The sequence below is a fragment of the Phalacrocorax aristotelis genome, chromosome 5 (genome assembly GCF_949628215.1).
Source record: "Phalacrocorax aristotelis chromosome 5, bGulAri2.1, whole genome shotgun sequence".
Taxonomy (NCBI): domain Eukaryota; kingdom Metazoa; phylum Chordata; class Aves; order Suliformes; family Phalacrocoracidae; genus Phalacrocorax; species Phalacrocorax aristotelis.
In genome coordinates, this window is record NC_134280.1 from 26,945,076 (window position 1) to 26,959,736 (window position 14,661).

Consider the following 14,661-nt stretch of genomic DNA (forward strand, 5'->3'; position numbering starts at 1 on the left):
AAAACTACTGCCATCATTTCTGATACCTAGAAAATGGGCAAATTGCAAAGCCCTGGCAAATAGCACCTTACCAGCCACCTGATCTCCCTAAAGGCAAGGAATTCCAGAGAGGAAGGGGAAGGGAGCAGAGAGACAGAAGAAAAGCTGGCATAGGCCCAAGGGCCTATCAGAGACTCAAGTAGAGACAATCGGATGAAAGTCAGAATCCACTGGCCTCTAGGAATGCCGGGTGACAGATAAGAACAGCCTCAAGATTGAACTGCAATCACAGAGCCAAAATTAACGTCGGGGTTATTAGGGTGAACGGTCGTCAGTTCCAAGTTGCGCACACAGCTGTCACATGAATGAGTTCGGAGCTTCTGATACTGCTCTGGTTTTGCGTACATTGTTGAGCCCCTAAACAGAATAAAAATGGGATAAAAAATAAAAACCTGCAAATAATCTTAGTGTTTGTAACATGTACTTAATGTAACATAGTACTTTAATGGAACTTGATACTGCACACCATTATTTACTCTAAGGAGACTCAATTTACAAACAAATGCTGCAGAATTGGAGACAGTGCTTATTGACGACAGTAATCTTAATTTACTTTTGTTTGTGCTTTATATTAAATATAGGTAGACTTTTCATGTTTGTTTTCTCTAAATAGATTTAACTCATCCAAATACTAGCCATAGTAACAGCAGCTTTTTTTTTAAACAGAATTGAACAACTAAATTAAATTTTAAAAGATTATAGTGAAAAAGTATCTTTATAAATAAGGTCTGTGAAACTTCAGATCATTTTAAACTAGTATTAATGTAATATTGTACCCCTGCATCAAATGCATAAGAAAATAATTGGATTTCCTCTGCCAAAATACCCTGATAGGGAAAAAACCTACCTTTATCAATGAAGTTACAGAGAAGCCATTAATTTTGAATTATTATTTTTATAGAGAAATTGCTTTGACACATCACTTTCCTACGGAGAAAACATTGGGGGGGGGGGGGGGGGGGGGGAACAAAACACCAAAAAAACCGAGACACAAGTAAATGACAGATCCATCAAGAAAACCTGCAGAGTAATAACCATTCCCACAGGAAGAGTGCATTATCTTTACTGTAAGCAAAATATATTGAGATAACATAAGATTATGTTAGATCTAGAGTTGTTTCATACATAGTATTCTAAAATGATCAGATACCATACCATCTTCCAGTAAATATAATGCTGAATTTATCCAGATTAAATCCTGAAGTTAACCAAATTACGCACACAGCTGATTTTGTTTCAAACCAATTCCCTTCTCTTAATAAATTCAATTTTATTACTAATCTCATGGTTTTAAGTTGTTTATGAACTTCATGTCAATCATTTTTTCATTAGATGAAAGTCTTTAACCTCAAAGGTACTACCAGCGATATTCACATTATTCAACATCCTCCATTCAAAGGGAAACAAGACTAAGAAATAAAGCACAAGAGATGTGTACCAGTCTTACATGGGAACAGAACTATTATTAATATAACACTGACTTATGCACATACTACCATACTTTCATGTACTTACTATCAAAAAGTAAGGAAAAAAACCCCAGACTCTCACTCCTATTAATAATAGTTCAAGAGTAGTTCCCCTTATAGCTACAGTGTGTTAAAAGAGTATTTAATAAGAGAAATTATACAGACTGTGGAAAGGTATTGTGGGAGTGATGAATTTTACTACCATTTATCACAAGAATAACACAAATGACATTTGGGAATATGGACAGAACAAATTTATATTAGATTTTAAAAACAAGATTTTTATTAAGCACAAACAGCTTTTAATACATTATCAATACAAATAGGAAAACATCTGTTTAATGAATTTGATATATCAAAGATTTCATGGGCAGGTTGCATACTGGCACAATAAAAATGATTTTCTTTTTAAATATTTCAAATTAAAATTATAGGGTCACCACTGCCTACCCTGCAGGAACTTTACCTACAGTCTAAAATTACTACATCACCTGGGCATAGGGGGAAGCAAAGAACTACAATTTCATAATATGGAACTCCTAACACTTTCATTAGCACCATTCAAAGCTTGCATCAGCTGTTTATCTAAGCAGCAGCTGACAGGTCAGGTAAAGCTTTACAGCAAATTTCAGTGCAAAGTTTACAGTTCCTTTTCATAAGATACTTGGAATCTATGGTTTCATAGCATGTTAAATAATTATGGCTTGATAGATGTACAGTGTTAAGAAGCTGAGAACATTTACTTTGAAAAAATATGAGACTTAACGGCTGTGAAATGCATTTTAATATATTATGCCAAATTCTGTAATATGCAGACAACATGCTGGATTACAAACTGAAGTCCTATTATGAATTCATAGACAAGGGTCAGTATTAGCTCTCTGGGGTAGTGGCTTCTGGTTGTCTCAGCTGCTGCTTTTTCAGGCTAACTAGCTTCATCTTCTCTCTAATGTGTTCTGCTGCAGAAGCCATATCACTTGGGCTCCCAAAGTACTGCTCAGACCTAAAAAACAAAACAAAACCAAAACAAAAAACCCAAAACCACAAAAAGCTATCAGTGAAAAGTAAGACAGTGTGTGAATATACACATGAACGGCACTAGAAAACACAAAGCAGATAAGAAAAACAGGCACTCTTTCCTCTTGAAATTTGAAAGCCACCTTTAAAAGGCTTTGGAGACTCAGTGATGAGACTTGACAGGATATCTTGATGAAATTATTACAAATACTAAATGGTCCTTTTATATCCAAAAGAAGATTCTTTCAACAGCAAGGCGCTGTTCTATAAGCAGAACTAGATACTTCCTAACACTACTTTTTAGCACTGTTCTCTGGCTATCACCAAGTCAGTCTGGCAGTTTTGAGTACTATAACAATCATGGAAATCTGTCTATACATGAATTCTGAGGCTATACAATGGCTGCATTATTGCAGGACTCTGTATGTGAAGTCAGCCACATGCTGCCGAATTGTCATCTATCTCAAACCAAAAAGAGCACACGCCTGCGTAAGTTGATTTCTCCCATTCAAATACAACAAAAGAAAAGCTGCAATGCTAGGGAAACCACTAACCAAGCTGTCAGCAAAAGCAGGATTTGAACAGAATATATGTTTCAGAAGAACAGGTATCAAATCTAATTATAAAGCACAGACATTGAAGTCTCTGGAAATGGTAGTGGTAGAACAAAGGACTTCAGAGAGTGGGGGGACAGCCATAAGCAGGCAGAAAAGTTATTTCATGTAGGAGTGGTCTAGTTTGACTAGGGAACTCCAAAGACAACAGACTGCACAACTATGCATGGGACCACAGTACGGGCAGATTTTTTTCCTGATGCAGATTAGAAGCCATGAGCAGGACAGGGAACAGTGACCTGCACTTCCAAGAAGATACTGACAAAAGTCCTAAGTTGCAAAGAGGGTGATGAAAATGCCTCCACGCTTTTTATGACATTCTGTGTGTTCCTATATTTCTTAAATATTCCTACTAATAAGTGAACCCTTTTCAAATGGTTACATGCTTCAAAAGTAGAACGCCTAGGGACGGTGAGCAGGGGATCCTGGGATTTAGGACAGCTAAGAACCCATTTTTGAGAAGGACACACAGAACTCTGCTGAAATGCCAGAGGGGTCAGAAACAATGTTGCAGGTTGAGTCAGTCAGCCTAAAGTACAGGTGTATGTATACCTATGGCTATAGGAGCATTGTGTTAAGACTCAGACCTCAAAGTGCGGCAAGCGTCTTTCATAGGGAGCTTTCCCAGGTTCTAATGTTTGTTTTTACTTTAACAGCCCATCTGCAAATTACATTGGTTTTAAAAATAAATAACAGATGCTGCTTTTACAGGGTCACTAAAATCTGCTATACAAAAGTTATACCAAAATACTTCAACAAACATAACACTTCTTGCGGTGTTTCCCCCTGCCCAAGCTATAAAGTCTTCCACTATTTTCAAAATACACTTCTGAAAGGGCAGTAAAAATCACTACTAGTTCAGGCCTGGGTCCATCTTCGTGGGGTAGCACTCCTTACTGAAGGAAACTATCCTGCATCGGGAGCATGATATTTTGGAAATAAGATGACAGGAGATTGATTTTCATGACCAGCTTCCTGTAGCTGTAGTTTTCAGATTGTCTTCAGCTAACCCATAATGCAGGTGCCTGATACCATCTCACAAGGTTTCAGCCTTTAATTCAAAATACTGATTTCAGATCTTATTCACTATGGTGTGGGATCCTACACACCCAGAGACTAGTTACAAGGCTTGGTTATACTCAGGTAGAAGAAATTAACTACAAGCTCAACATCACAAAGTACAAGTGTATTTTACTGAACAGAGAACTGAGTTTTAGTACGGTTGGGATGCCAAATTCAATTTGCTTTTGTAGCCCAAGACAGCCATCAACTGTAAATTAGTATGAATAACTCACATGGGAAGTACCGTTTTATTTGCTGAATAAATCAAATGTAAATTTATCTTCAATGTACTGGATTGACACTTCAGATAGAATTGTGAATAAATTGATCAAAACACTGATTCAAATCTGGTATCTTTTTTCAGGGAGAAGAGATTGGGACTGGTCATTCTTCTGTTACTTCTACACACTTTGCTGGTGTAAAGACTGCGAAACCTAATAACTACGGAGTGTGAAAAATACTTTGAAAAAGTGGGCATATTGTCTTTGGAAAGTTTGAAAGTGGACCTGCCCGCTTTCTGGGAAAAGATTGGAAAGAATTTTTGATGAGTATTAGTGCACTGCCTCTTTAATTTCAGCAATAAGCCTTCAGGGTTCTTCTGCACATGAGACTATTATGAAACTTTACAAAAAGAAGATTCCACAGGCATTAGAAAAACATTTTGCATACCCATCGGGATAAACTACAGGCACTGTTAGTCTGTCCAACAGCGATTTCCCAACTGCTTCAATTTCATCAAATTGCTCCATTTCATTAAAAGCTTCAGGCTGCTCTGGACATTCTTGCAAAATCTGTTAAAAAAAAAAGGAAATGCAGAATAAAGTAGACACGGGATAGCATGTAGTTTAAGTGCCATTAACTGTCAGAGTGAATGCTCTTTCAGCATCTTCCCTGGCGCATTTATATGTGATTAAAATATTCACATAATTCAAGAAAGGAAAACATCAATTAAGCTAGAAAGGATAGATAGACAATGAAAACCCTGAACTATACTACCTTTTACATTACTTTTAAGAGGGAAGAAAAAATATTCTTGCTAGGCAATATTCCAACAACAAACATAAAATGCATAAAAATAGTAACCTGCATCAAGACAGTCATATAAAATGGAAGAAGCCATTATCCTGCTGTATTCAGCACTGGTGCGGCCTCACCTTGAATACTGTGTGCAGTTCTGGGCCCCACAATTTAAGAAGGATGTGAAGATCCTTGAATGCATCCAGAGGAGGGCAACAAAGCTGGTGAAAGGACTGGAAGGCATGTCCTGTGAGGAGTGGCTGAGGACATTGGGCTCATCTAGTTTGGAGAAAAGGAGGCTGAGGGGTGACCTCATTGCACTCTACAGCTTCCTAACAAGGGGAAGTAGAGAGGGAGATGCTGAACTCTCCTCCCTGATATTCAGTGATAAGACACATGGGAATCATTCAGAGCTGCATCAGAGGAGGTTTACACTAAAGAAATGCTTCCTAATATCTACAGAGATGGCGGTCAAACACCGCAACAGGATTCCTAGAGAGGTGGACGATGCTCCAAGCCTGTCAGTGTTTAAGAAGCATTTGGACAATACCTTTAATAGCATGGTTTAATGTGGTCAGCCCTGAAGTGGTCAGGCAGTTGACCTAGAGATCATTATTGGTCCCTTCCAACTGAAATAGTTTGTTCTATAAATATGAAAACGAAGGGCCCCTTACAAGCCATTTCAAAACTAAAATCCAAATCTGGCACAGAGCAGATAGGATTAAAACAGTCTGAACACAAGTGTTTCCAGACAGGTTTGGGACCCAATACTTGCACTTAGTTCTATATTTTCTTCCACTTCTCCCTCTGCCACTTCTTACTTTGTTCCAAAGTAACATGAATATTAATAGTGTATTTTCCTCACAGACTCATTAATATGTCACAATAGTCCTAGAACTATGTTTTTGAAGAGCAGCATATTTTTTCAGCTATCCATTTATTTTTTAAACTTAAGATTGCCTAAAAACATAGCAATTTACTACTGCAGTAATGAAAGAATGCTCATAATACCGACTCAGAACAACTCTCTTAGAAGTTTATGAACCACTGAATTCTAATTTGGTATCTGAGCCATCTGTGGCAACATAAGATAATATATTTCTGCTTTTGTGAACTTCCAGCAACTCACAATACCTACAGATTTGAAGGATCTTCTATTAACACAAACCAGAAACTAATACAAGCAAGGAGCACGTGAATCACCTTTGCATCCATGCCTTCCTTCAATGACAGAATGAATTTATATTCTTTTATCATGTGCAAGGTTGTTGCTTTTTTGCAGTTACCTGCAGTCTATTGTCAATGTTAAAGATACATGCTCTAAATTGCTCTTCCAAAATGTATCACTTCACAGAAAGAATGGTTCCTGGACAAAGAGGGCCTACCTCTTGTGATTTATGTTAATGGCCATTGTCTTGAATTCAGACATTTGAAAACTCTCAACGTTTCCGCCCTTAGCAAGCTGTTACTGAATAGCAACTATCCATGATAACATAGTTGTGGATTGCTCATCACCCTCTGTGGCTTCTAGCATCATCCAGCTGGGCACAGTGGTGAGACACTTGGTTACAGGAGTTTGAAAACCATACCAAGGCAGAGTCTGAAGAAAGCATGTCTAAAACCCTCCAAGTGCAAAATACAAGATACAGCAATACCGCAAGCATGAAAATTAAACTGATGAGGGTTTCATTCATTTACAGTTTGTGAGAAGAATATCACATTCAAAATGCACACAGCTTAAAAGGCAATACTCTCCAGAGACCTTAAATGACCCCATAGCTTTGTATTATACCTTGCACAAAAACACAAACCAGAAAGTGTTCCTTGCTTATAAGAATTACAGTCTAAAGGCCACAAAGAAATGCTTTATGATCAACAGAGTCTCTGAAGAGTTAAAAAAATTCTTCCCAGCCCCAGCTCAATGCACCTGAACTTCACAGCTGCTGTTCTCCTTTTTGTTAGGCAGGCCCTATACCAATATAGGTATGCAAGCAATAATTGCGTTAAGTATTGAAATTAACAATTAGACAGATATGCTTAAATTCTTTTCTGCCTTTTTTTTAAAAAATTTAGAAAGGAAAAAAGTATACACTGACAACTTTATTTTTCTTATATTTTCTTTGCTAAAATTCTAATAAGAAATTTTTTTTCTTAGGAAACACAACACTCACCTTTTCAGCACTTGAATGAAAGGCAACAGCTGTTTCCAGCCGGTGCACTCTTTCTTCAGAAGTTATTGTAAACTGTTTCCATACTCTGTTCAGTCTTGGAAGTGTGTCCCCTGAGGACCTTGAAGTGCATCGCAGGGACTGGCACAGGACAACAGTTGCCTGCAGTAACTGTCTCCCATAATCATAAGTACTCTAGAAGTTGAATGGTATGGGAAAGTACACATAAAAACGGCATTTAACTTAGGAGCTAATTAACATCTCAAAACAACAGCAGACAAAGGTTATGACGCCTCCTCAGTTTAGGTCCACGAAGTATATGGAACTAATCTGGTCTACTAGAGAGCACTGCTGAAGTATTTATAAAATGGTAACTACCAAGCAGTGCTTTTGCTCTTTAAAAAACAACAATAAAAATCCTGTTGTCTAACATTTATACTGGCAAAAGAACATAGCTTCCTGAAAATACCAAATAGCTGCTTGGATCTTACAAAGGGAACTTGATATCTACTGCCAAGATGACTGTCTCACTGACTTAACTGTCACCATGTTTGTGGTCACCCAGCATCCAGGTGCATTGTGGCACATCATTATAACAGCAAGCTACCCCTCCTGTCATCATCAGTTCTAATTCATCAAGAGAGAAATCAGTTCCAGTGTAACAGGTGCAATTTGAGAATATCACATCTGTTAATTGGCAAATCTGAATTAGACATTCCTAAAAAGCAGTATACATCTGAAAAAAGCATCCAAAAAGGTCCAGCTTGTACACTTTTTATTCGTTGGTGAAATTCTTTCACAGGTACCCGGCATCTGTTTGCTTATTCAAGATTTGCAAACTGGTGTGCAAACGTGCCCTATGGCTTCAATGAATGTAAGTAGACACTCTCATACAGCAGGATTCTGTACAGCAGGACTGTAGCTGGCTGCTACAGTCAAGAATTAAAGCTGTCAGTTCTGTTCAACCACTAACTCTGCTGGTGCCAAAACTCCTTGTGCGAGCAGGACCATTATACACCAAGAGTCAACTCTATCTGGAAAACCAGTAGAAAGACAGGCTCTATTCCATGAAGTACAGCACAAAATAGACTGAAACCAAGTGGCTCATGCATATTTCAAGTATTTTGATTGCAGTCCTTCAAAAGCCATTATAAAGACTGTTTGAAATGCACACCTTTTAAAGCAAGTCAACGTGAACTTTAAGTTTTGTGGTTTGCATTGCCTATGTGAAGCAGAAAAAAACTAAGGTAGTAAACTGCAGGGTCGCTATTGTTGATGGAACTTCAAAATCTCGTTAGGCTCATCACCAATTCTAGCAATCTTGATTTCTTCATTCAAGCACTGAGGCAAACCATTAAGACTAGTAACAGCTGTTCCATGATTGTCCATACAGGTACCAGTTCTATTTAGATCTTCTGAACATGTACAAAACCCATATTGATAAAAAGTAATTAATTTCACCTGTGCAACATCAACAAATTTTCGGTGTTTCTCCAGTAAAACTTTTGTTTCTTGAGCATCATCTCCCAACCGGATGTGTGTCTTCAGCAGAGCATCCAGCAGTTCACTTAACCATTCTACTGCCTTTAAAACAGAATTTAAAAGAATAAAAAATAGCAAATTGAAAGGAAATTAATCCAGAAGGGTAAAGTAAACTTCAGTCCTAGCATATTATTCTGATATGGAAAAAAGCGGAGATATTTAACTGGTAGATCATGCCTGCAATCACCAAATACACTATTTTCAGTCATTGCTATATGCTTGATTTTCACCGTACAAATTCACTAAATAAAACTACATTTGAAAGTGACAAAAATACTGTACAACTATCAACCCCTATAAGTTTAGCCAGTGGACTACAAAGACCAGAATGACGAAGTTCCATAGGCATTTCCATACCTGAGCAGCATCCTCTTCACATTTAAATAACTGTACCATCTGAAGCATCTTCAGTCGCCGCACGTCCACCATATCCTCACACCTTAAACAGTAGCACAGACAGACTCACCAACACATGCCGAGGAGACACAATACACTGAGTTTGACAGCAGTGTTTTCAGTCAGCAACATTAAGATGCAAGTGTTCATGAAAAGGTGATTAAAGCATTTTTGGGCTGTTAAGCTGGCCAAAATATGCCACCCCTTGCATAACAATAAGAAATGTGCAGTAGATGGAACTGAGCACTAGAACCCACTGAAATCATGATCCTCAAGACTCCGTATATGGCTATGCTTTCGATAGCAACACCAGCAGTAGCTACAAGGCCTTCCTGCTGCATTGCATGTTCCCTAACTTGTTCCAACTGGTGAGATTTGAAGACCACACAGACTAGCTAAGACAGACTTTCTCCTACTGAAGTCTAGGTGAAAGCTGGCTGAAACCTCACATAATTCTGAATTGTACTGTGAGCTGGTGGGAAAATTTTCTTGGTGAATAAAATGAGGACTGTTTAAAAGATGTTAATACATCTTTCCATTTTTGTCAGAAAAGATTTTAAGATCTCATTCATATAAAATCTAATTCTAATCCTCTTGTTCTGAATTAAGCACATTTTGCACTTCTTTCTATAGTCAGAATTAAAAAAAAAAAATATTAAAAGTGTGTTTCTTTCCACAGTGAGAGCTAAGCTAATGTGTTTAGGAGAATGACCTTTCCACTTCAATTTCAGAGCCTACTAAGTAGATGGCAAGATTCAGACTCCTGTCCAGTGCAAATGGAATTACTAGTGTCAACAACAGCACTATAAGTGACTGCAGAAGACTGTATGCATGTATCTGTTTTTTCACACTGGTTGCAAACATAAGCACTTCCAAAGAACAATCATTAGCATGCTGCGTTTTGTTACATGTCCTGTAGTGCTGTGATGTTTACAGAAAGGAAATTTGTTGATCTGATAATGCAGGAACACAGTTTATGGGTTCTAAAAGCATAACTACAGCAGCAAAATGCCCTAAAAAATAAATATTATACTACAAATGTATATAAATGAGGAACATTCAATAGATTTGGGGAGGAAAAAAAAGTGTCACAAAGATTACTATTAAATGCTACTGAGAGAGAGTAGTCCTTATACTTTTTTGTCTCTTGTCCAGGCTAAAGAACCTTGTTTATTCATTCATCACCTGGAAGCTGCTTCATAACTTTGTCTGAACATTTTATTGACTTTTTGATCCTCTTATTGACTTCCCACAATTCTATATCCCTTCTGAGAACAGGGACCAGAACTGCATAACACTTAAAACACAAATGGACTACAAATCTATACAGTGACATAATAACATTTGCTTTCTAATTTTCTATTCCTTTCCTAATAATCCGTAGCATTCTACTTGCTTCTGAGCCATGATTTGCAAAAATTGCTTTAATGCTCAAAGTTTTAAAATGCTTAGCTTCAAGTTAACAGCTGGTTCAGACTCCATTACTACATATATAAGTTTTCCCTTCTCCCATGTGCATTTCTCTTCTCAGTACTGAATTCCAGCTGCCATTTTATGGCACAGTAACACGTGGTCATCTATAGCTCTCTGCAGTTGGCCCTCTAAACAGTTTGTTGTGCTACTCAAGTAAATAGGATTCAGAGGACATAGTTAAAACACCTTCTCTTAATGCTATCAAAACACATGATTTCCTACACTAAGCTCCCTAAGAAAACAATTTGTGGGTGGTAGAATTAATTCCCAAAATGAGCAACTTCATACTCATTAGACCTTGTTGTTCCCTAGAGGCACCTCTTCATTCAGCCATTGCCATCAAATTTCAGGCACTTTCTATGGAGAGTACTTTATTGTCTCAGGGGTTCCAGCAGTAAAGAGCAACATCTGATTCTTTCACACAGTTGAGTAGAAAAATGCACTACCATAGCCAATCCAGTACTACTAAACCTTTAAAAAAAAAACACATAATCAATAGGGCTTGGAAGAAGAGAGCAATGGCAAAATCCACCCTTCTTGCATATTCAACTCTCCAGTATTTTTCCCTACCACAACTTCATTCCCCACCCTATCTTTTTACAAAACTCACAAAAAAACCCATATTTTGAAAACCGAACTCTGTGACTCCATTTTATACCCTGTCCACCTGACACCAGCTCTTCTTTCTTATCATCTTCAGGAGTGAAAATACCAAGCTCAAAGAGTAGAGCTTGTGAAAAAAAGAGGATAAACAAGTCTGTACATAATTAACACATAATTTTAGAGCCATCATCACTACTACAGCCTTAGCACACCTTCCATCTCAAACTGCTAACGTAAAAAATGCCTTTTGCATCCATTCCAGAAGTCCATATAAATGGAATGTATAATTTCTGAGCATTTTCAAGTACAGGAAAGCACTCAAATAACTCCATCCAGTATCAAAATACAAAAGGTGCTTGGATGTAGGAATATACTACAACAGATTAGACAGGAAAGCTTCTGTCCCATTTAAACATATCACAAATATAAATCACAGTTGTATTACATCCTTTAACTGAAGGCAAAGCAAAATGGTCTCATCTATATATATGGGGTTTTTTTTTCCTCTGTGCGTGTGTGTGACCTATCACCACAAAAAAAATCTTAATGACTAGAACTGTTGTTATTACCTTTGTTTCCTAAGCTGCATATCTTCCATCACTCCTTGGATATGGTCCACATTTTCTTTGTTTTCAATGGTCACATCTTTTCCATAGGCCCAAGATGCCTGATTAGATATCTGATCAAGAAGACTTTGACCTTTCTCACGCAAGCCTTGCAAGCCTAAGTCTGAAGAAAAAAAAAGAAAAAGAGAAAGAAAAAAGTCAATGGCCACACTTATAAATTTGGGGTTTTGGTTCCTCCTGCCCCAGCCAAAGGAGAGATACAAAATGCAACAGAATCTGGAATGGAAGGCTGGAAAGCGAAGAGGACATTACTATCTGTCCTTCACTACCCTTTCCAACTTTTAAGTTTGAGTGAACATTGGTCCATATTAACAATGAGCTACAGCTTTGCTATTTTATGACCTAGCAGATAACAAAAGGAATGAAAGCTGACAGTGAGTCTTAACTTTCAGCATATAAATAGCTAATTAATGTCTTTCATCCACACAGTTGCACAATGCCTACAATATTTATCACTGCTAAGCAGTTGTAGCCTAAATGTTCTTCCATGGCTGGCAGAAATTACTACTTTATAGTACATCCGATACGGCTGATGTATTTCAGTACAGAAAAATCTATCAACCCTTAGAATCTGCTGCTACGTCTATTATCTGGCAGATCTACTATCTGTTTCCCAAAGGAATATCTAGTTTATGCATCAAACATATTCCAAATCATAACTGCTTCTACCATATATGATTTTGCTCCAAAGCTCTTTCTCCCGCAACATGTTGGACTAGATAATCCTTGTAGGTCCCTTCCAACTGAAATATTCCATTTTATATGCTTGACAGTGTAGCAACCATAAATGTGCCATTTATTAACATATACATTCATAACTACTGCAAAATACTCCATATGAGCATTCTAAAACTGAGGGGATAACAATCCTAATCATCAGGGCATCAGTTCTGAAGACAAAAAGATCTAAGCACTAGATGAGTGATGATTAGGGGGAAAAAAAAAACTTGTCTACAGATGAAGTGCATGTTAATGGTATACAACAAATATATTACATGTAAAATACCTAAAGAAAATATTTTCAGATCATTTTCCCAGATAGAACTACTACACAGTAGATACCATAAGCAAGTCAAAGGTAATTAGGTGGAACATTACTTAGCTAGGAATCAGTATATTTTTTTTTCTGCTGTCTTTTTTTAGAAGGAGTGATGGGATTACTGGAGTTTTTCCTGTAATGCATTCATTAGAATGTTTGTGTCTGAAATGCAGAAATATTTTGCTTACCAACACTTTTCAATTTCTCTTCCAGTAGCTTTAAAGTTTGTTGAATTGATGCTCCATCTGCTGGTGCTACATCTACACACAACATTCCTAGTAAGCCATCCAATTGCTGAGACAACTAAATGAAAAACAAATACTGATATTTAAAAAGTTTTGAGCTTCAGATGGTTGGGTCTGCAATCTTTTTCTAAATGTTTGGAAATCTGTCATTTCAGAAGTTTCTCTTTGCATCTATAGGAAATGAAAGTCAAGATGAAAGAAAAATGACCCATCTGCCTATAATATCCCAAGAGCACACATCCCTAGATAGGGGCAGAGGTGGGGGAAGGGGCTTTTTTGAGGCAGGGTTTGTGGGGGGGAGGTGGGGGTGTTTCTTTGGTTTTTTTTTTTTTCTCCATTTGTTTGTTGGCAGTTTTTTAGACAAGTATAGGAAAGGATTAAATGACAATTTAAAAAAGAAACTATGAAAACTACACCAAATTGTGGTTAACGCATATGCCTCTAATTAAAAAAGAAACAAACAAAAACCACCCATACAAGAGGGTGGGGAATAAGCAACTTTAACTAGTAACCATTTTATTTCAAATGCTGTTGAAATGTAAGACATATTACAAAGCACTTTCATCCTGAAAAAGGGTAAATCCATCTTCTCAGTATTTCAATTTTAATAAGTGAAGACTGACCATATTTTCCAAGTGACATTTTATTCCCCACCTCCTCCCCCCAAATTTTTTCCAGTGTATTCAACATTTATAATACTAAGGCAATAATATATTGACAGGTGAGCCTGTGAAAAGTCAAAAAGAAAAACTTACATCCTGGGCAACACTGTGGAATTCAAGTGCTGCTTGTAATAGATTCTGTCTGAATTCCAGCTGACTGGCCTGTCGATAACACACATCACTCAGCTGTTGCTGCAGCGCTTTCAATTCCACAAGATCCTCCTCATCCCCTGCATTTAGAAGGGCTGCTATCTGCTGATTAAGCTCAACATAAACAGCAAACCACTCCTACAAACACAAGATAATCAAGCATTAAAATACCAAACAATTCTATTTCTCTTAAAATGGAATACATCTAACCACAGACTAATCAATAATCAGATTAAAAGGGAACTTTACAGCTTAAACAATAATTATGAAAACTCACACAAGAGGAAAACACGTTCCTAATTTCAAATCAACCCAAAAAGCGCTAGGTATATTTTAATATGTGTACTGTAGTATAAAAAACATGGTGCAGAAAGATGGGTAACTTACACGGTGTGGCTACTAGCTCCCATCACAAACTCCCACTCAAACTTCTTTTACTGAACCAACAGAGGAATTCCATTTAAAAAAAAGAAAATTCTAATGCTTACATGTCTACAGTGCTCTACTGAAACAAAAGACCTTTTGGCAAGTGGTAAGCT

General features: G+C 37.3%; 1 protein-coding gene across 24 annotated transcripts in view; it reads right to left on the bottom strand.

Annotated features, from left to right (window-relative positions):
* Positions 1 to 1,762: 1,762 nt before the first annotated feature.
* SESTD1 (SEC14 and spectrin domain containing 1) overlaps positions 1,763 to 14,661 on the bottom strand; it is a 60,912-nt gene continuing 48,013 nt past the window's right edge. For 22 of the 24 annotated variants that reach the window (XM_075093626.1, XM_075093619.1, XM_075093609.1 and 19 more), the window contains 8 exons: positions 14,066 to 14,260; positions 13,254 to 13,368; positions 11,970 to 12,129; positions 9,286 to 9,367; positions 8,848 to 8,970; positions 7,390 to 7,581; positions 4,871 to 4,992; positions 1,763 to 2,511 (listed from right to left, as the gene is read on the bottom strand). In XM_075093626.1, the coding sequence (XP_074949727.1) occupies positions 2,382 to 2,511; positions 4,871 to 4,992; positions 7,390 to 7,581; positions 8,848 to 8,970; positions 9,286 to 9,367; positions 11,970 to 12,129; positions 13,254 to 13,368; positions 14,066 to 14,260 (1,119 nt within the window). In that variant the 3' untranslated portion in view covers positions 1,763 to 2,381. Of the gene's footprint in view, positions 2,512 to 4,870; positions 4,993 to 5,360; positions 5,498 to 7,389; positions 7,582 to 8,847; positions 8,971 to 9,285; positions 9,368 to 11,969; positions 12,130 to 13,253; positions 13,369 to 14,065; positions 14,261 to 14,661 lie in introns of those variants that run through there. The other 2 variants (XM_075093630.1, XM_075093629.1) reach the window with 1 other exon arrangement.